Source organism: Sinohyriopsis cumingii, chromosome 2, assembly GCF_028554795.1.
Source record: "Sinohyriopsis cumingii isolate HCF-2022 chromosome 2, ASM2855479v2, whole genome shotgun sequence".
NCBI lineage: Eukaryota > Metazoa > Mollusca > Bivalvia > Unionida > Unionidae > Sinohyriopsis > Sinohyriopsis cumingii.
The window spans coordinates 26,176,358-26,200,093 of NC_142962.1; the positions used below are offsets into that span (position 1 = coordinate 26,176,358).

Consider the following 23,736-nt stretch of genomic DNA (forward strand, 5'->3'; position numbering starts at 1 on the left):
ACAATCATCGACGATTTTACCCAGCAGTTGTACTGGTTATCTTCTCAATCCTTCCTTGAAACATACTCTGGACAGTAATAAGAACAACGGTAGCATTGCTGCCAATGCCAGACACCATTCCTCCAGTAATAACAACACTAACCCTCCTTTGGAACAGCTGAAAAATGGTTCTCCTTCAACATCAAGTGACTTCTCTGAAACCAGAGCCAATTAACTATGAATTACCAATTTTATTTAAATTACAGAGTGACTGTTCTATGGATATGTTTCACAACAACAATTTTTGCTGTTTCACAGCCAAATTACCTCAAGCCATAGAACCAGATCACAAAGCTTGTAGGTGGTTGCTTTGGTAGAAATCTTTGATCCTACTCAGGTCACGAATATGAACGATGGTCAAAACACGTAATTGTCGATATTTTGAACAAAAATGTTTAAGAATATTTGGACAAAGATGATCCCATCATTTATGAATAATAATAATAATAATAATACAAATAAAATAAACGATCCTCAACTGACTACCAATACTCTGGGAATTTCTGGTGGCTATTATTTTAATACTCAATACCTAGTCAAAAGAACTGCTGCTCTTTTCAATTATCAGTTTGGCAAAGCCTTGAAAAAAGCTCGCAAAAGGGCACTGTTCGAGTACCATAAAATTGCTCATCATCTTAAAATCCACTGTTTTGATGACATCATAATGTCAATTAATTTTTGTAATGGGTTGTTTTCTATTCTGGTTGAAGATACTGTTCTTACTCGTTTACAATAACGATCAAATCTTCAAATATTTTCAACATTCTGTAGAATTAAATGAAGAGCTAAGTTTATTGTTTGCATTAGCTGATGGGGTTTAGTAAAGCCTGGTCGGAAAGAAAGCCACTCCATTGCTCGGTGTCATTCGTTTCAAAGTAGATTCTGCCATCTGTTTATAATGAAGGTCAAAACATGATACATATTTATGGAGGGGTAATGCTGCCATAATTGTATGCATGTATTTTCTATTCTTCCTTGATGCATTATTGTAAACATGGATAAAATTATGAAAGTAGCACTTGCAAGCAGCCATTTATAATAAAGCATTAAGAAAGAATAGAAAATACATGTATATAATTTTGGCAGTAATCCCCCTCCATATGCATTCACCGTGAATTTGTATATCCACATTATCTTTCTGTCAGTAAATTGCATTTTGACAGTGTTAACATTAGTATAAAAGGAGATCTTGGGAAAAAAATAATCTACACTCGAAAGGAAAATTCACAGTGAAATTACATTATGGAAAATAATTCTCAAGTGAAATGTGAAAACAAGATGTGCCATGTTTACCAAGGAGTCGCTCGACAACGAAGACATGGTTTATTTGTTAAAATCAGCATTTCGTACGGTAGGACATACTGTCAAAACTGAATGTGTCTTGAGGATTGCAAGCTTTAAATACGCGGCTTTTAGGCATGGAAAAGAATTTCTCCCAAGGGTCCCCATTAACAGACAATATCCAAAAGAAGTCTTCTTGACAGGAGGAAAAATGTGTTGCTTCTAAGTGTCAAAGATCTTTTTCGGTTGCCGAGACATCCTTACAAGTACGCTTCACACTTCAGGCCAAGGCATTACTTCTCCACCTATGCCACATCATGGCCAAGGCAGAATAAGACATAGTAACCCTTTCAAATCTTACAGAAACCGAATAAGAAAAGAAGAAAATAAACTGTTAGAGAATTGGACATATTTGATTTCTAATCTACTTGAAAGAAAGAACAAGAAGTAGAAGAACTAGAACAAGACAAAAAAACTGTCATGATGTTAAGATGGAACAAGACAAAAAAACTGTCATGATGTTAAGATGGCCAGAAAAAGAACACAATTTTGTCTCCTGTCTTGCTTGGGAGTATTCATAAAAAGTTACAGGCCTAACTAGAGAACATTAAATGGGAAGAGTATCTGACTCATCTTTCAAGAGAACAATTTAAAAAAAGTAGTATAAAGACTTGCTTTACTGTCCCTTCACTCCATTGACCTTTCTGGAGAAAAAACACGTTGAAACTCTCATGCAATTGAGTACAGACGCAGCCTGTAGTTCTTCGATGTACTTGACAGAACTTTTCATTGATGACTTGTCATTATATGATAAAACGTAAGTCAAAAAAGGGTTTCATGGGATTTTCATTACAGTCTGGCTCACAGTTTGTTGGAATCATGTGGTGTGTGCTAAAGATAAACCTCTCCATAGAAAACCTAATGATGTTCAAGCCTGCGTAATCAGTGCCGGATTTAGGACAAATGAGGTCCTGTGCTAGTTAAGTTATGAGGCCCCTTACTTTGAAAAACATTTGAAAAATTCATCGTAAACTTTTTTTGCCAGGAAGATGGGGCCCCTTGGCCAACGTGGCCCTGTGCTTAAGCACACCCAAGCACAATGGTAAATCCGGTACTGTACGTAATCAACACAGATTACTCTTATCACGAACTCACTGGGAAGCTGTCTACCTTCATAACTTTCATAGTTTATTCCTCTTGAAGATGATCATTTACTTGATGAAAAGAAAAACTGTGTCGACTAGCAGTAGAGAAGGTGAACAGATTCAATTCAATAATGTGAGATTACAATGATCAGATTCCATGGTGTGTGGACAATATTATGCGTGTTTTCTTCATCAAAGCAGTCTTGGGTTTTTCTTAGAATATTTAGTGATCCGTTTTGATCATGAGGACTCAGTAATGATATACTAGAAAAATGGTTCTCTGAACATTATGGTTATCTGTTGTCTTTAGCTCACAAACGAAGTTTGCATCGATGGCAAAATCAAAGTACCTTTTATCACTGGAAGTCACGTTTGACTCTACAACATTGTCAACCTTGTAAATACGTTGATGTTTAGTTTGGGTTGTTTGTATTCCTGTTTGGAGTTAGGAAAGCTTATTCTCATAACGGGGGCTCGTATCGATGCTTACAAGTTACCTGTCATGTTTTAATGCCATCACCCATCCAGAACAAAAATATGGGGTGATGTATCTTACGTTGTAGGACCAAGTACATGCATGGACGGTAAATTGTAAGCAACGATACGGACCCCTGTGATTCTCATAAGCTAAAACCACCAGATTAGTTTTAAATACTTTGTGTGAACCGAGTTAAGTACTTTTAGCTAAATTTAATGACGCTGGCCTGAAAGTTTAGTGAGTTTACAGATCGGAAAAATTTACGATACTATGTGGAACGAACTATAGGACTCACTGTACTAATTCAGTTCCAATAGCACTGATAAATATAGGTTTGATCATGAGCACTTAAAAAATAAGTTACTGTTTTTTAATATCATGGTGTTTGCATAGGTTGACTATGGGACTGAATTAGTACCGCGAGTCCATCAGCGTATCACTAGGTTGTGCTTATGTTCATAGGAGTTGCCGCCCTTGTTAGTTTCCGTCTGTCTGTGTGTCTTGCCAACATAGCAAGTTGGTTTCTGTCAAACTTGACATATTTGAGTCATTGTTTTGTTGCATTCTGACATATAGTCGCAGAAATATACATATATACATATACATATAAGCTAAAATGGATGCACCGTCTGGTTTTAGACAGCGTAAGTGTACGTTACGGTTTGTAAAATATGATTGTTGTTTGCAGTCTCAGAATGTTGTGCTGTAGATTTTATTATATTGCTGTGCACACGTGGATACTCTGCGCAAGCTTGATATTAATTTGGGTCATATTCATTAAAATGGTATGTACAGCTAAAACAACGAGTTAAAAACCATTATAATACATGGATTCTAAATTGTCGTACAGTGTAAGACTTTCACTATGATACTGGTAGTTTTAAGTGGGGTGTGTGTAATCCTGCACTACAGTGCAAGACGCCTCCCCTGAAATTTGTGTTTGTTAGGTCGCCGTCTTACTCCCTGAATGACGGCGTTATGTAGTGTGTTCCGAAGTCGACTAACCTCGGAACAAAAAGTAAAATTTTCAGGTATATCACGCACACTTGGCAGCCCATATCGATGCTTTTCTACAAAATAAAGCAAAAAATCATGTTTTTAAGGTATGTTGACCAGCAGTTCTGTTGGCTGGAATGTGATGGGAGCCAGGAATGCTGAAATCGGATTAAGTTACTAATATTGAATAAAGTGTTTAGATAGTTTCGTTTTGTTCAAGATATTTATAATCCTTTTAAACGATTTCATTAGCTCCATCAAGTTTATTTTTTATTTTACTTAGGTGTGATATTGCTGGCCAGTATGATGTAAATACTAGTCTAGCAGTTGTCATTTACTGGTGCATACAGTAAATTTGTTATTGACAGCATGCTCAGTTGGAAATAGTGCCAGAGGCAAATCAGAGATAATTAAGACTGATGCTCCATCCCAAATCAATGTGCGTCATAAAAATGCACAGGTTGCAATGTCCATGCATCAGAAATGGGTTACATTTAATTTCCAAGCATCAAAACCTAAGGGTATACATCTATTGAGAACCCTGTGAATCCTCTTAAACACATTTAAATTGTGAAAATCCATTAACTCACTAAGCCACTGACTTTTTTTCCATGGAATTTATGATTTAGCAACATAATAAACAGTATAAAATAGTCAGCACTCATCAGATGACATAGCTGCAAGTTAGTTCTTTTAGTGCCATCAACCACTCAGCCATCTTTACATGCATTGCTCAGCTGTCTGCTCTCATTATTTTTCTCGGTACATCCTCTTTTCACCTCTTTAAACTCAAGCTAGTGATACAGATCTTTTCATTTCCGAAATGTACTTCTTGACATTTGACTGCCATCTTACTTTTTAAGTTTCCTTTTTGATGTCTTATTAGCTCTCTGTTCATGGCTCTCTGGAACCCAGGCTTCCGGATCAAATACACACAAAATTCTCAAAGGATACACCTTTTCATCCAGCGGCATGCCCCTGTGATGCACCTCATTTTCCCCCAGGACTGTTCCCCATTTCATATTTTGGTCAACTGTGGCCAGACTGCAGAATAGCTAAAGGCTTGACTTTAGTTAACAGGCATAAAGCCATTGTGACTAATTTATGGTTAATACTGCCCCTTTGAATGCCACTATAACATACTTCATAGAAACCATGTTTTATTTAGTATGTCTGTAATAACCTGTAGTTAATTGGCATGTAAACTATGCCCTATTTTGTTGTAAAGGTGTTTGAATCCAGTAAAGTATGTTGACTCGTAAAAATTAGTCAGCAAAATGTGTTTTCATTTTTTGGGGAAATGGACTTATAATGCAAATGAGCCAACAAAAGCAAGAGGAAACAAATTCCACAGAAGATGAACATTCCATTTGATTGGTTCATACCTAAAGCTTGCGTGAATTTATCTTAACAACAGTTCAGATATGCAATGGTTCAAATTTGCTGTCTCAAGCTACATGTATTTAGGTACCATAATATACCAAGATTAATTCATTTTTTTCTTTCTGTTGAGCCTACATTATACCCCACCTTTATTCATGGTCAACTTGTATGGCATTTAACAAGGTTCATCAGTTTGCATATTTATTTTGATTTCATTTTGTTTTTGCTCATATGCTGCTAGGTATATTTTTTCATTCCTTTGTTTAATTTAATGATGGTAATTAACCTATATATATAAGGTACAGTGTAATGCCATGAATTTACTCGTGTAAGTTTCTTTGGTGGGAATGGAGATGCTATTTTAGTTGTAGAAAAAATTATACTGCATTTTAAGACATCATTCTTGAGATTGAATCTTAATTGTTAATGATTTTATTATTGTGGTTTACTTTGGTTTTTAGTATTATTTTAGGGATTAAAAAAATCATAAATTTATGTGTATATTGTTTAAACCTAACATTCTATTCACTGAAAAATATTTTCCTGACACTTAAAATAATGAGTGCATGCTGTTGTGCCTATTTGATTTAATTTAATTTGTTGTAAGTTTTAATTTTTTTAAAATTCCATTACTTGCTGTTGTAATGTAACTTTATTTACTGGATTTGATAGAGTTCAGTTATGACTGATTTTTTATATATTTTTGACCTAAACAACTTTATAGAGACTTTGTAACTAATGCTGACCTAGTTCCTGATCTTGATTCAGAACCAGTAAGAGTTGTGGTAAACAATGTTTTTATATTTTTTAAAATTCTTTCTCAGAGTGAAATCGAGGCCATACTTGGAGTATGTGACAAATAACATGTATCAATTAGGATTTATTTTCAGAAGATTGACCCACATCCGGTCATCTATTTTGCATCATAGCTAGATTTATTATTGATGTTTTGAGACAGAATAGTCATTAGTGCCTTAACACTTGAGAAGTTAGAGTGTTTTATTTTGTGACCAGTTTTTGGGATAATTGTTTTGTTTAATTTAATTTATTTGGATTACAAGTTTGTTTTTTTCTGGAAATACTGGTGCTGTAAATTCTTTGGACAAGGACAGTTATCAAAATTTACACAGAATTCAAAAATTGGAATATTATTTTCTTTGCTTTAACACATCAGTGCGATGCTGACCACAGCACACATCATCGCTTTCCATTTGGGATTTCATTGGGATTTAAACTCGGTTTCATTTGGACTTTTTATTACTAGGACTTCTATTTTTTAATTCTTGGATTATTTTTGGATTTGATTCATAGAACCATAAGTTCTTTTTCTAATTTTTACCTTGTTTTTCTAGGGAAATAAATTATTTGTTAAATTTTACAAAGCTTGTTGTCTTCACTTTTTTCTTGTTACATTTTGTAAGAGCCTAAACACATAACAATGATTTTCATTTTCCTTTCTTTCCTATTGAAAGCGAGGGACTCCTGAGATTATGCAAGATACTGTCAGCTTGGATTCCTAAGTTCCATGTGTGAAGAGTCCAGGACTTTTCCTGAAATTATTTTGAGAGCCCTGTATTTTCTGGCTTGTAACTTCTCAAAGGGCTAGTGCATAATGATGTGTGACAGCTCAATGAAAATTTAAATTTATCCACCCAAAAATGGCACCATAATTACTGAAAAGTGTAAATACAGACAACATTAAGAAATCAAAGGCTTGGTGTGAAATGCAATTTCTTGACTTTTAAACCATGTCTCCAACAACATATTAAGAGGCCATGTATTAGAATGGTTTTAAAGTCAATGTATTTACTCTGAATGTACCATTTTTATGAATATAATCAATTTTTGAAAGTCTTGCATTGGGTAATTGTTGCTTTGCATGTGAAACATTTTTTTTCATTTTTCAAGATCAATGTCCTTTTTGCATATTAAATCTAGATTCATGTGAAACATTTATCCTGTGTAGCAGTGTTATACCATGAGTGCAAGATTGTGGGTTTCCGGGTTTTGGCCCCATGCCCCCCCCCCCCCCCCCCCCGAGTGCCCAGCTTTTTTAAGCACTTATTCTCATGCAAACAGTTATTTGTCCCATGATTTTGTTTTTAGTGCTGACACTAGTATTATTTGAATAAGAATACTTTTGTGACAAATGTTGGAATAAAAAATTGATGTTGAAATATTGATATCTTTCATGTGTAAACCTTATCACTTTTAATTAATATTCAGATATTCATTACCACTTTGAATATTTAAACTTTGAGTTGGCCCCTGTGTTCTGTAGCATCACTTAGTGACCATACTACCTATGCAATATATACTTGCTTTAGTCTAGCGACCAAAGGGGGACTCACAGTTCTAACAGTGTGGACATATGGGAACCAGCTGAGAAATAGGTGAACATAAAATAGAGTATACTGTATATGCGTTTGAAGGGCCAATGATTGGTTGATAATTAAATGCAAAACTTCAGTAAAAAGAATCTTTTGAGAGGTTATCCTGTTTGTAACTAAAAATAATTGTGACCATGTTTTATTAATGGAATTTCATTACATTTACAGGCTATGCTTTGGAATGCTCTTAACAGAAATTAGCACCTGATTCTATATGTGTGGAATTAAAAATGCATTTTAAACACACACAGAGTAAAAACATGCTGCAGCTCATGGTTTCTCTTGGCCCATATGGTTCTATACTGAGAAATATAGGTTTGATCATAAGCATTCAGAAATTTAATGTTACTGAATTTTTAATATAATGGTGTTTCCGTGTGTTTACTGTTGTAGCTGAATTAGTGCAGTGAGTTTGAATAAACCATGCATTGTGTGAAATACATATTGAATTGAGTTTTTAGGATAAAAATGCTCACTCTGTCAGCCCAACCATTGACAAAATTCAATCTTGTAATCTGTTATCATTTAGAAATACATCCAAAGTACTGTGAATAGTGTAGTGATAAATCTATTGTACATTAATTGACTGGTCATAACATTTTTGGGGATAAACAAATTTGAGTAAAGTACATGATTACATACTCAGATTGAGGTGTTTTTGAAAAATGGGGCCAAAGATCAAGTATATGTTTTGAAATTTTCAGCTCTCTGTAAAACATTTTTCTTGTTTCTTTTCATTTTGTTTCTTGGGTTTTAGCATCACAGTTCTGCTTTCAATGCTTATTAATTGTACTTTGTGCATATTCATATGCTTTCAGTGCTTAATTGTACTTTGTACAAATTCACATGCTTTCAATTCTTAATTAATTGTACTTTGTGCTAACTCATGTTTCAATGCTTGTTAATTGTACTTTGTGCTAATTCATATGCTTTCAGTACATATACTAAATGTACTTTGTGCTAATTTATATGCTTTCAGTACATACTAACTGTACTTTGTGCTAATTTATATGCTTTCAGTACATACTAACTGTACTTTGTGCTAATTTATATTCCTTCAGTGCTTTTTAACTGTTCTTTTTACTAATTCCTATGATCCTCATTGTCTATGCATGTTGTTAGGATAATTTCAAGTTTTCCGCAGTTTTCTTCCATTATTAGATTGTTCCTCAAGTAGATAAAGTTTTGTATGTGATGCAAGACGCTATTTGTGCTGGAAAATAACATTTAACTTAGCACCAAGCTTTCATTCTGCTTCATTAATTCTTTTTCAACCCTTGAACAGTGTATAGGGATCAGTTTTGGAACATGCTGTTGTTGACAAATATTGAAGAAAATAATAAAGTTTACATTTTTGAAATTGTTACCAGAAAGAAATATCTAGAGTACATTGCAGGTACTCTTAGTTTGTCATATTTCTGATTGATTGATATATTCAGACTTTGAATATGGGTTTATGTCATCAAAAAGTTTCAGAGGAATACAATAAAGAATGTTATCCTTGCATGTTAATAAGGTGATCTAGCATCTGATTGGTTAACCTTGTTACCATTCTGGATGACATATCTTTGTGATCCGATTTTTATCAGATTTGGAAAATATACAGTACCATTAAGATCACTGAAAGTTCAGTAATGAGTGAGGTCATGCATAATAATGAGGTGATTATTCCGTCTGATTGGCTGAGTTTGTTGCCACTCTGGAGGCTATATTTCTGATCTGAATTTGATCAGAACATTGAATATGTATGTTTATATCATTAAGATCTTGACAACTTAAATAATGAGTTCGATTTATGCCTGCTTAGATTTTGATCATTTGGGATTCATGTGTGTATCATTTATTTGATAATGAGCAAGATTCATGCATGCTAATTAGGTTATCTTCATCTGATTGGCTGAGTTTGTCAACTTGAAATACAGTATAGACGTGATGATCACATTGGCCTCTATGCATGACCATCTGTCTGTTTGTCCACATCTTATATTAAGGACAGTGCTTAGCTTGTTAAAGAGGGTCAGTATTTATGGCATTTTTTACGCTGGCCTTGTATACTGAGAGAACTGTTGTGTGGGGATAGTAGTTTTGCTTGCACAGTGTTACATAGGTGTCAACCCTTTGAGATGAAAACCTGTATGCCAGACCAATAAAAACCTTACAAAGACCAAAAAAACTTACACGAAAAAATGTATTCATACATTATATAAGATAAACATAAGATAAACAGTTTTAAAACAACAAATGCTATACACAAATTATTATGACACATATTTACATAATTATTTACATTTCTGAAACTTTATTTCATTCTTTTTTACTTATAACACTATCTCCTGCTTTGGCTAAGCAGAGAAGCTTTTGATGGACGCTCCCTTCTTCATTTCAAAATTTCTTTCATGCAGTTTTGTCCTGAAGTGTTCCTCCAGATCATATGTGCTCGACACCACCACTTAAATGTCTTTACTGCATATTTTACAAAAAGCATGTGAAGATCCTAAATTGGATACATCTACAATGCCAGGGAAAACTTTAATCCAATCAGCTTGAAACTTGCCACGACATCAGTCAGTGTCTTGAAGGTTGCGTTTCTTTGAGTTAGGCTCAGCCATTTGATGGTTGGAATATTTCAACTAAAATAAAAAAAATAATTTAAAAATTTAGATTTAACATGTGATAGAGGAAGATGTCCCGAATACAAATATGTTACGAATTTATATTTTCCCCCATAAACCTCAAGATAATATGCCAGGTGCTATCCAAAAATTGAAATCTAGATATAAAAAAATTGACAAAGTAGCAGTCCGGAAGTTTATACTTCGTAAGCTGTTGATCGTTTCTATTAAAATTGCGTATCTAGTGTTTGGAAAGTTACGAATTTGCTATATGGAGTGCCAATTTTGGTCACAAACTTGATATAAATTGGCAGTGTTACATATTTTTGAGTCACTTAGTATCTGTACTTCGTACGTCATTATGGCAATGCATCTTCCCATTTGCATTACCTATATGACAAACTTAACAACAGCACGATAAAATACTGGTGTTAAAATCATTAAATTGTTTTTTTTTTAATTAGAGTATTGTTAAAAATTTTAATAAATCGACTTTATCTCCACACAGAAAAGTCATTCGAATATCGGTTACACCAACATGATTGCCACACTATGTAAAGTATGAAAATTGATGCAAACTTTATGCATTTGATAGTAATAAATATAAATAATAAAATAATAATGTATAAAATAAGAAAACATACTTACTACACAGTTAGTCAATATTAGAAATCCGAGTGGGCATCTAATCTCCAAGCGATAAATGACAAGATCTTCACACACTGGAGTTGAACCATAAAAAAACTCATTTCATTATCAAAGGAAAATCGCGGTTTTGAGTATGATTTAATTGGTTGTTTCTGGCAACCATAGTTTCACTGCAAAAAATAATAATAATTTAAATTTAAATTTTTTAATGAAACAACCGTACAAAATGGTTGTAAGGCTGTACACTGACAAAACAGGAAAAAACCTTACAAATTATGGGTAAACCGTATAGGTTGACACCTATGGTGTTGGTTTTTATATTATTCTGTATGTTTTGTAACAATACTGATATATGGTACCCATTCCATATTTAATAATACATAAAGTACCTATTCTGTAATATTGTGTGTATGTATCTATGTGTGTGTATATAGAAAGTTTTTTTGAAATAAATTTATGAACAGTTGAGTATTGTGAGTCAGCTACATATCAGCTGAAGGAGACGTAAAATGTAGCTAGTTAATTTACTTTACATTTTTAATGTTCCTTGTAATAATTTTCCTGGCAATAATTCCTTATTCTCTTTTTATTTTATTTTTAGCAGCTGTTACAGCTCCTGCTCCAGCTGGTGGAAAAAAGAGAGGAGGGAATAGAGGGCCCAAGGGACAAAACACTTCCCAGCCTCAGTTGTTTGAGGATACAAGTGTTCAACCTCCCCCACCACAGCAGGGATATATGTATCCCCCCACTTCTCAAGGTATGTATAGTTTGTCTGTTTTCTTATTCTTTGGCATTGAGAGGAAAGAAGTATAATAATAATGACCTTATTTAAAGAAGGTAACACAAGTAGCTAAAAACTAATCGACCTTGAGGCCCTCATACAAAGGAATTTATTTATTTTAGCCTCATCTCTGAAACCACTGGATATATTGGGTTTGGAAGAAGGAAATAGAGTGGGCATTTCTAATCTCAACTGGAATACTATTCCAGAGCAGAGTTCCAGAGTATTGGAAACATTTTTTAAATAACTCCTTATTTGGTTTGGGAATTTTATACTGTTTGGTAGACATAAATCGCAGGTGGGGAGTATTACCAGGTAGCTTATACTGGAATAGTGATTGTAAATATTCAGGAGCACTATTATGAGATATCCTGTACATTAATTTTAAAGAGGTTAAGAACATTCCGTTGTTCTATACCTAGTTGTTGGTGGTTGAAAGTGTACTGTCCACATTTTTTAAGAGGGATATTGCAGTGTTCCATCATTTCAGAGTATGTCACACTGACACCAGTCCATGTAGATCAGCAAAGGATAGAGGAGGAACTTAAAAGGAACCAAGTGACCCTTTACCCAGCCTCCGCTGTTTTGGACACAGATGTTGAACCACATACTTCCATTTGGTGTTTTGGATATGCACTGTTAATAAGATAAATGGTCTTCTGGACGGTCTGTCTGTTGGTAGATCAAACAGTGACTACCATTGTTTAGTTGTTTTTGTGTGACTGATACATGAATTTTATAACGTGATTTTTACTCAGATTTATGGATTTATCATTCATGTACAGTTCTTAGTACATTATGGATTTTATTACACAAATATAATTTGTCAATAGACAAACTTATTTCAGATTAGTTTTGTCTTTATTTAATCAAAGTACATATTTTTGCACTCCCTTTTATTACTCCCTCCCCTCCTCTTTTTAGGGTACAATGCATTATTTTCTTCAGTTATCAGACTTGGTTGATTATAACATGGTTTGGTAGATAACAAGGTTGGGTTCTGTGGACCCCAATCATCTTGTTATAGCGTGGTCACAATGCTACATGTTTAGAAAACATGGTAAAGGTCATCAGAAGTTTTGCTGCTTGCTGCTGCTGTATCATGTTCCATTTTACCAAACTGTATTTAGAATTGCTTCACAGGAATCAGACACTGCATTTACACTGTTTTGGTGTTAAATGTATATATTCCTAAAATCCATGTCTTTGCTTGACGTGTCTGGTAGATCAAATGTTTTTGACTAGCACATACTCTGAGCAACTGCCAGACATCTTTCATAGGAGTTCTCAGATACCATTATATCAGCTTGTCTTATCGTGTTTATCCATTAAACTGTCAAATAAACACCATAATGAAGTAAAATTCAACTGTCAAACACCTTACTGAAGTAAAATTTAACTTTTAGACACCTTGATGAAATAAAATTCAACTGTCAAATACCTTATTGAAGTAAAATTCAAGTGTCAGAAACCTTAATGAAGTAAATTTCAAGTGTCAAAAACCTTAATAAAGTAAAATTCAACTGTCATACACCTTAATGAAGTAAAATTCAAGTGTCAGAAACATTAATAAAGTAAAATTCAACTGTCAGAGACCTTAATGAAGTAAAATTCAACTGTCAAACACCCTAATGAAGTAGGATTCATCTGTCTAGCACCATAGTGAAGTAATCAACTGTCAAACACATTAATGAAGTAAAATTTAACTGTCAGACACCTTAATAAAGTAAAATTCCACCATCAAAAACCTTAATGAAGTAAAGTGATATGACTGAATTTTTTTAAAAAGCTACATTAAAAATCCTAATAATGCATGCACACATGCATGTGCATATGCATGTACATACACACACACACACATGGGTTCGATCCCCGGCCGAGTCATACGAAAGACTTACAAAAATGGTACTAACAGCTGCCTTGCTTGGCACTCAGCATTAAGGGGTTAGTGTTAGGACTGGTCGGCCTTGTGTCAGGATAATGTGACTGGGTGGGACATCATGTTACATGTCTGCGGCATGATGCCCCAGTGCTAGACATCACTATAAACTGCCACACTGCAGACATCGTAGCGATAAGACTGAAAAATTGTTAAAGCTACGTTAAAATCCAAATCACATCACAACACATAAAAATTACTAAGAATGTAATCTTTATTGTCTTTTACTTGGTCCTATTGACATGCTGGGAAAATTTAATCTTTGTAAAAAAAAATTATGGCTAACCTTAACAAACTGATCAAGTACTGGCAGCTTTGCCTGAATTCACTGCAACACAAGTGGCAGCATGTTGAAGTAGCTGGGTTGGTTTGTTGTTGGCATTATTGTTTTTTTTTTATTGTTTATTATCCTAAAATGAATGCATTCAAGTGTGACAATTGGGGTAAAAGTAGTAAAGTCATGGGGTATAGAAGGAGTTGGTTTATCTCGGCTATCAAAATCTAAAATGCCTAAATTAGCACAACTGTCTGAGATGATCCAGCTCATATTATTAATGTTTCATCACTGATTTTATTTTCCAATCAGTTTGACTAAAATTTCCAATAACAATGCGGATATGGTGTCCAGGATTCAGATTTCAGTATGTCACACAATAATGAGACTGTAAAGTTGGTGAAAACATAATGTTTGTACAGCCCTGCACCCCAGCACAAAGATGACAATCCTCCAACCAAATTTGAGAGATTTCATTCAGGACTTTAAGGTTTGTTTAAATGATGCTGGCTTGTAATGAAATAAGTCTGATGTTACTAAAAATAGACAAACCTTTAAATGGCTTTTCTCAGAAAAAATCCCCTAACTGAATATGATAAAATTTGACAAAAACGCTCTGTTGCATGAAAGGCTTTCAAGATCATATAAATAATGCTGATCCACCATCAGATATATTCTCAGTTATTAAAAATAGAAAAACCTTGATTTGGAATATGTGTGTGATTTGGTTTTTTAACATATTTTTCAGTCATATCGCTACGATGTCTGCAGTGTGACAGTTTATAGTGACGTCTAGCACTGGGGCATCATGCCACAGACATGTAGCATGATGTCCCACCCAGTCACATTATACTGGCACCAGGCCATCCAGACCTAACACTAACCTGTTAATGCTGAGTGCCAAGGGAGGCAACTGTTAATACAATTTTTGTAAGTCTTTGGTATGACTCGGCCGGTAATCGAACCTCCTGCATCCAAGGTGGATGCTCTAACCACTAGGCCAACAGAGCGGTCAGAAAAACCTTGAAATGATTTAGAACTGCACAGCAGGATTTAACACAAAGCAACCTGTCATAAAGGAGGTTCAAGTTTGTTCAGCTGATTTGCCATCAGATAAGGCCATCTTTAATAAAACTAGATAAACATTGAAGTAGCTTCTCAGAAACTGCTGAAAACCAATGACTGAATTTGACAAAAAGCATCTTAGAGTGAAAAGCCTTAACAAATATGAATAAATAAATGATGTAGGCAGACATCAGTTATGACCACCATTACTAAAAGTGTAACATTGAATCAGCTTATTCTAAGAATTGAAAAAGTTTCTGCAGAAAGCAACTAACCCAGATTTCTTTATTAACTGCATTTGGTCATTATGCAGATATCAGGAAGGTGAGTAATATCAGGCCCACTTGGGTCATTGTTCTTTTAAGGCCAGGCCATGAAATCTTTTGTCATAATATGACATCACAGAGAGCAATGTCACTATTTGCAGGCTACAATCATGGTCCGTATGGGAGTCCCCAGATGTCCATTCCAGGGCAGCAGTTCCTTAGTGACCCCATGGCCAATATGGCCATGCAGTATGGCAGTTCTCTGGCAGGCCAGGGGAAAGAATATGTCAATAAAAATGTAAGTAGTTGTTCACTCTTTTTCTTTGGCTTGTACAAGCACAGTGAAATATTTATGCAAGTGGCAGTGACAGCAGCATTTAAGATTTTGAAAGTCGCATATCTTTTACATCACTTGCTGCATTCAAGTTAAATTTGGTAATACATTATCATTATAGGTCTAAAGCTTACATTTTGATATGTTTGGAATTCCTGTCTTGCCTGACCTAACCTGTTTAAGCATGTTGGTGAACAATGTTAAAGCATATGGATTCCAGTAAAACTTGGTGTTCTGTATAACATTTGCTTTTTCCTACATGGTTGCATGATTGGGAATGAGAATCATCACTTTAGATAATTAAAAAAATTAGATAGTTAGGCACATACATGTTCAGGATGATATTTATAAAATTGGAATTTTTAAAATATTTCCAATTGGGTAATATTTTTATTGGTTTTCAGTGACATAAAATAGTCTATTGTTTGTATCCTTGAGAATCCCAGAAGAAATCCCTGATATAGGTATTGCTTTCCTTTACTGTTAGTGTTTTTATTCATGCAGCAGTTTTAAATTTTGTGCAGATTATGCCAATACATCAAAAATAAAAAATAAAACCTTGAAATAACTTCAGCAAAGAATTGCTGAGCATAATTTGACCGAAATGGACAGAAAGTATACTGGCATATAGGGTTTTCAGGACATGATGCTGATCTGTCATCAAATATAAATGCTTTTGTATAAAGTATACCCACTCTGGTGGCCTGGGGTCAGAGTGTCCACCTCAGATGTGGGAGATTGCAGGTTTGAAGCCCAGCCAGGTCATATGAAAGACTAAATCTAAATCACATACACACTCTAAAAGTAGAAGAAGAAGCTCAAAATTTATCTAAGTTTCATCTGTACATTGTTGAAAGTCATGCACATCACAGCATGGCTTGCAGTGATCTGTAGAACATTAAGTTTTTAGTTTTATGTTATAATTTTTATCAGACTTGTCCATCTTGGGTGGGCTATGTGGTCTAAAGCACTTACCTTTACTGATCACTGCCATCTCTTCTCTGTCCATGTGGGTTCGAGTCTCAGGCTCAGTCATTGTGGGTTTGTAAGAAAACTGCCATTAGCTTTCTAAATTAGTGGCCGCCTGTATAGCCTATCATTGGCTGAGAAATTAAACTCCAAAACAACAACAATAACAACTTGTCTATCTAAACAGTTGAATATATATGTACAGTTGTATATGATGGTTCATCAGATTTTTGTGTGTACAGCTTTCCATGGACTTTGTCCTAACTTGGCATACATTATTGACATGAGGTTAACATGAGTCTTTGGTTTTCTTATTGTCAAAGATCATGGTCACTGTGACTGAACAACACTGGTTTTGTGTTATAGACCCAAACTTTGTGGATGGCCATGTACTTGGAGTAAAGAAGAAACCTATTGGTTTTGTATTATAGACCCAAACTTTGTGGATGGCTTGTACTTGGGGTAAGGAAGAAGCCTGTTGGTTTTGTATTATAGACCCAAATTTTGTGGATGGCTTGTACTTGGGGTAAGGAAGAAGCCTATTGGTTCTGTATTATAGACCCAAACTTTGTGGATGGCTTGTACTTGGAGTAAGGAAGAAACCTATTGGTTTTGTATTATAGACCCAAACTTTGTGGATGGCTTGTACTTGGGGTAAGGAAGAAGCCTATTGGTTTTGTATTATAGACCCAAACTTTGTGGATGGCTTGTACTTGGGGTAAGGAAGAAGCCTGTTGGTTTTGTATTATAGACCCAAATTTTGTGGATGGCTTGTACTTGGGGTAAGGAAGAAGCCTATTGGTTCTGTATTATAGACCCAAACTTTGTGGATGGCTTGTACTTGGAGTAAGGAAGAAACCTATTGGTTTTGTATTATAGACCCAAACTTTGTGGATGGCTTGTACTTGGGGTAAGGAAGAAGCCTATTGGTTTTGTATTATAGACCCAAACTTTGTGGATGGCTTTTACTTGGGGTAAGGAAGAAGCCTATTGGTTTTGTGGTCAAAATGTCAAAGATCATGGTCACTTTGACTGAAAGAAGAATTTTTGTTTTGCGTAATGATTTAGTACCTTGAGCAAAGTTTGTGGTGGGCTTGCACATGAAGTAATGAAGAAACCTATTGATTCTGGTGTCTGGAGGTTAGAGGTATTAAGATGCATATTTTGATTTTTGGAAGAGTTATTGCCCTTTTTGACTTACAGTTGGATGTAGTTTGTAAATGCAGATATGTTTGCAGTTTTCAGTGGATTGCTATGAAACTTAGTCATCTTTTGGTCCTTACCAGCAGACATGCATGCTGATCAGTCATTGTACGCACAGTGTTTTGGGAGTATATATATTATATATATATATATATATATTGTCACTATATATGATTGTTTTTTCATGTACTGCTGGTCCTACACCTCATAATGAGTGGTCCAAAAATTTGCCAGACACCATCATGAGGTGAAAACATGCAAGTGGTGTTGTGGATATGCTCTGATGAAATTTTTGTTTATCATGCCCCATTTCAGTCTTTGATGTTTTGTTTTTGTTTAATGTCATTATTCTTGTGTATACAGTTTGTTGCATTTAAACTTGGTAGACATTATAGACACTAGATGATATGTGTGGTGCTATGATGTTTTTTCCAAGTTATGCTCATTTTTTATGTTAATTATGTGAACTGTATATATAATGGTATTATTTGTGTGCAGCAAATCCCACAGCTGTGCTTGAAATTCCATTAAACAAGGCATACATTTGTAAAATCAGATGATCAAGTTTGTATACTTCTGTTGTGATGCTTTGTTGAATTTTGTAGAGTTTTGAACATTTTTTTTAATACCACACCTCAAGGTTCTGGATATACAGTAATCCTTTTGTCTCTCCAGTCACATATCAGTCTGACCAGCTCTCTCTCTGTCCTTATGTTAACACAAATAGTCCTTCAGTTGTAGTTGGCCTGGCCAAGAAAGCCCTTGAAACAACTTCTTTTCTTTAGAATTGCTGAATTTAATGTGGCCAAGCTATACAGAAAGCATCTTGGCAAGAAGACTTTAATTTCATACAAATCAAATGTGGCCACAGTTACTAAAAATATACTAACTTTTAAATGACTCCCTAAAAAGTCATCAACATATTTCACCAATTTTGACAGTAAGCATTATGGGATAGAATACTTTTAATTTTGTACAGCTGATGCTGATTTGCCATCAAATATGGCATTGATTTTTCTTTTTAAATCCTTAAAATAACATCTGTAAAAACGCTTGGTAAAATTTGACCAAATTTGACAGAGTTCTTCCATTGTACAACTGATGCTGCTCCACCATAACATATGGCTACTGTTGCTAACAATTAGGAATTTTCCAAATATGACAGAAAGCATTCTGGTATTAAGGGTTTTCAAATTGGTGGTAATGATACCAATTCACTATCAAATATGACTGCTGTTACTAAAGTGGAAAATCCTTTAATCAACGTCTCAAAAACTACTTTCCAGAATTTGACCAAATTTTATAGAAAGCATTCTGGCATGAGATGCTTTTATGTTTGTATAAATGATCTGGATCTGCTGTCAAATATTTCTGATATTATTAAAAATTAGAAAACCCTTTAATATCTTCTAAACAAATTCTTAAAACTTGGATCAAAAGTGGCCTATTTAAAAGTAACCCAACGTTGATCAAGATTGACCTATTTAAAAGTAACCTAATATTATCAGGGTTTACCTATTTTAAATTAGCCTAACATGTATCAAGGTTGACCAGTTTGAAAGTTAACATAACATTTATCAAGGTTGACCTATTTGAATGGTTACATAACATTTATCAAGGTTTACCTATTTGAATGGTAACATAACATTTATCAAGATTGACTTATTAAAGGTAACCAAATATTAATAAAGATTGACCTTTTTAAAAGTAACATAGCATTTATAAAGGTTGACCTATTTAAAGGTAACCTAACATTTATCAGTATTGACATGTTTAAAAGTAATATGACAGTTATCAAGATTGACATATTTATTTACCTTTTTTAAAAAATATATCAGCCATGCATTCTTTCTCACTCGTGTAAAATCCCTCCAGAAAATAACTCATTTATCATGTACTTTTAAAATATATCATGTTTCATTCTGTTGTCACAGATGTCTTTTACTTCCAGCTTGAAAAATACGTGTCCACATCCAAATTGAAATACTACTTTGCAGTTGATACGTCGTATGTGGGAAAGAAGTTGATGTTGCTTTTGTTTCCTTTTTCACATTCTGTAAGTGCATGGAATCCTCATTCTCATATTTCATGTTTTATAAATTGCATACATCAGGTCAGTATAATATATTTCGTATTATTCATGTTTTAAATTACGTACTTCAAGTCTGTATATATTTCAAAGAAATGAAGCAATTTTGTTGAGACATTAATTATTTTCTGTAGAATTAAAATGAAACCAGTGCTAATTATTTTCTCTGAATTTTGAATACAGAGTATAAAGTAAATTTGAGATAATTTATGCTGCATTGCAATCTTTCCCTTGTATTTAATACATACCAATAAACTTCAGCTTGATAGTTAAATCGAAATTTAAAATTTTCCTTTTAATAATTAGGGAAGGTACTATCTGTAGTTTTACTTACCTTCTCAGAAACATTTAATAACATCGGGATAAGTATGGTAGTTACTACAAAAGGTGTTTCCTAAGATGTACGTTATCATTATAACAGTGATAAGAAAACATCCCCAATGAAATATTAAGAAAGTAAAGATATTTACATGGTGTTCATTATTTCCCTAATTACATCATATTCTCAAAACAGAATTTGTTAAAGTTTTTGAATTTAACAAACAGATTGAAATTTGATTTCTCTGCCACTTAATCTTCATCATTGTTGAAAATGCTCCCTTCTGTTATGTATATTTAATTTGCATTGTTTGTTAGTTTTTTTATTCATTATATGCTGTGGATAATTGTATTTAGGACTTGATCTTGTCCAAAATCAGTATCATTTTCTACCTGATCTGAATCATTGATTTTGGTTTTGTAAATATGTTTATCTCAGTCTGAGTCTAGATGTTTACTACATTTTATATTAGAGACTTATAACTTAGATTTTATCTTGTAAACATTTGGAGCCTTCCAGAATGAAATTTTCCATTGGTAATAGTTTTTTTCTTCTTCTAGAAAATGTTAATTATGACGTGCAGTGAAGTTGAGGACTTGTTTTACGAGAAATTAATTATTTATTCATTCCATAAGATCTGAGCAGAATCATTTGCATTATTGTTGTTCCCAGTGTTTCATTTGGGCTGAAATTTGAATTATTTAATTCAAGTGATTCTTCTCGGGAAATACAAAGTGCTCACAAATAACATTCTTGGAAATAGAGACTTTGATTTAAAGTGAAATTTCAAATTAGGATATTTTCTTGGATTGTATTATTAACGATTGTATTATTGTGATTCATCAAAAGACATGGCACTTCACTATGACACAGCTCACCACAGGCACATCAACAATTCCAGTGTTCGATTTATTTTGCAATATCAATAAAGTTTGTTGTGTGAAAGATGTGACTCTTAAGTAAATAAATAAAAGCTTAACTGTTAAAGATGTTACATAACTTAGTGAAATGATCAGATGTTAAGCTATGTAAGTTAGGTGAGTGGTGTTACACCCACCCAGGCCTCTCTTTCATTTTAACAAATAACCTTTAAGATGTGAATATTATATAACAATCGAAGTAATCATTTCTGACTTAAGTAAAGTAACACTTGTCTGTTCTCATTTGTACTTTTCTACAGGATTGGTCTATAAAGTATAACCAAGATGAACCAATAGCGCCGCGTTTTGAAGTGAATGCACCTGATTTATATATACCAGGTAATCTTCTTAGGTTATATTACTCTGGACATATGTGGAATTTTTTACAGTCATTGCAGTCAGTCTTTGGTTAATGCAATCACATCTTGACAGTGTTTTGATCATTAACAGTATTTTCAATTGCTCTTGATCAGCTTGAATTCATTTTGCAATTTGCACACAGAAAAAAGTTAAGTAATGTTACAATTAGTCAAGGTATATGAACTATCTTTGCATCAATTTGAATTTTTACTTGGCAAATTATAAAAACAGAAATTTGACTGATCATTTGAGAGAGAGATATACGAGGTTAATTGATAATTTTCCTGTTTGAACAGTAATTTAGTAGAGTGAAGAATTTGTTTGATTGATGTATATTTTATTTTGGTTTTCACTGTTTTTCAGTGATGGCCTTTGTAACATACATTTTGGTGGCTGGAGTAGTGCTAGGAACTCAAGAAAGGTGAGGAATATATTTTGACTCGTGCCTTTTTGTTCCCCACTTTTAATGTGGCAAGGACATGCTGTGTTACCCTTCTCTGTCCATCCATCCTTCCATCTATTTAATAAAACCAGAGTACAGGCATCATCTGGCAGTAACTCATTCCATTATCCCATTTTTATAACTGTCATTCTCCACCCATTCTATTTTTTGCCATTTTTATAACTATAATTCTTCTCCCATTCCAGCGTCCACCTCGGATGCATGAGGTCGTGGATTCAAAACCCCAGCCAAGTCATACCAAAGACTTATAAAAATGGTACTAATAGCTGCCTCACTAGGCACTCAGCATTAAGAGGTTAGTGTTAGGACTGGTTGGGCTGGTGTTTGGATAATGTGACTGGGTGAGACATGATGCCACACGTCTGCAGCATGATGCCCCAGTGCCATATCACTATAAACTGCCACACTGCAGACATTATAGCGAAATGACTGAAAAATTGTTATAGCAATGTTAAAAATCCAAATTGCACAAACCACCCATTCCATTTTCTCTTTTTTTAAACTGTCATTCTCCACCCATTCCATTTTCCCGATTTTATAACTGACAATGTTTATTTAAATTTTTCTAATGTCAAATTTGTCAGTAGTGAATTGCATTCTCATTTCTTTCTAAACTGAGAGTGTCTGATGACACTTTGCACTTTCTGAAGAAATGTTTTCCCACTTTGACAACTATACCACTATCATATTAATTTGTAACTATTACATGAGGTGCTCCATGTTTACAAAAGGGATTGATCACATGATCAAATGGTTTCCATCTGTTGCCCCTTAAATACATTGGTAATCTGAGAGAAGCAGCAGTGGTTAATAAACCATTTTTAACTGTGGTGACTGGACGTTACACGTATTTAAGCTGAACCATACTCTGCTTCTTAGTAGTCAGCTATTTTTTTTATCATGCTAATTATCAGTCATAATAATAGCCAGTAATTTATCAAAGTGTTAAAACCTCGCATCAAAGGAACACATGGCAATAATTATAATCAGATTACTTGCTAATTATCATTGGTAATAATAGCCATTAATTTATGAAAGTGTCAAAACTTGACATCAAAGGAACATACAATAGTAAACCCCCCAAAAATGTTTGTTTCCAGTCTGCCATCTGTCCTGTTTCTCATTGCCAATCCTCGCAGTTTTTCCCCTATTTAAAAAAATATATAAAAAATTACCTTAAGTATATGTTTTTTAAAAAAATGGCCTGCCTACCCTAATTTTAAACCAGTGTAGCAGGAGAGACACATTTTTTTTGGGGGGGGGGGGCATAATAATACCCAGTAGTTATCAGAGTGACAAAACCTGTTATCAGAGGAACACACAGCAATAAATATAATCGGATTACTTGCTAAGTATCAGTGATAACAATAGCCAGTAATTATCAAAGTGACAAAACTGGATATAAAAGAAATATACTGCAATAATTATAATCAGATTACATGCCTTTTTATATAGATAAAGGTTATGTATTTTATTGGCATGTTGTAACAAATATCGTTTGTATTGAATTTAGAAACAAGCAACTATTTGTGACATTTCCATCTGTAAATCCCATTATATGTCCACTTCTGGGGTAAATTTGACATATTTTCCACTAATATCTGGCTGGTTGCTGCGTAAGACTGTTGCCCATCCCAGCAGGTATATTTGGGCATGAACTTGTTAGTGCCAAGGGATTTTGGCTGTAACATGAGTGGCCACTGGGCAATGGGTCATTTAAGAGAGTGATCACAGTAGTTACACAAGAAGTAATTCTCATTCAGATGTCAATAGGTTTGATTT

The 23,736-nt window shown here is 34.1% G+C and overlaps 1 protein-coding gene across 4 annotated transcripts in view; it reads left to right on the top strand.

The window, feature by feature from the left end:
- Positions 1–3,439: 3,439 nt before the first annotated feature.
- LOC149804504 (protein YIF1B-A-like) overlaps positions 3,440–23,736 on the top strand; it is a 38,021-nt gene continuing 17,724 nt past the window's right edge. The window contains exons 1-6 of one of the 4 annotated variants that reach the window (XM_089940753.1): positions 3,440–3,593; positions 11,574–11,729; positions 15,459–15,595; positions 19,755–19,859; positions 21,392–21,470; positions 21,855–21,912. In XM_089940753.1, coding sequence (XP_089796879.1) covers positions 3,560–3,593; positions 11,574–11,729; positions 15,459–15,595; positions 19,755–19,859; positions 21,392–21,470; positions 21,855–21,912 — 569 coding nt within the window. In that variant the 5' untranslated portion in view covers positions 3,440–3,559. The remainder of the gene's footprint in view (positions 3,594–11,573; positions 11,730–15,458; positions 15,596–19,754; positions 19,860–21,391; positions 21,471–21,854; positions 21,913–23,736) is intronic. The other 3 variants (XM_089940761.1, XM_089940770.1, XM_089940779.1) reach the window with 3 other exon arrangements.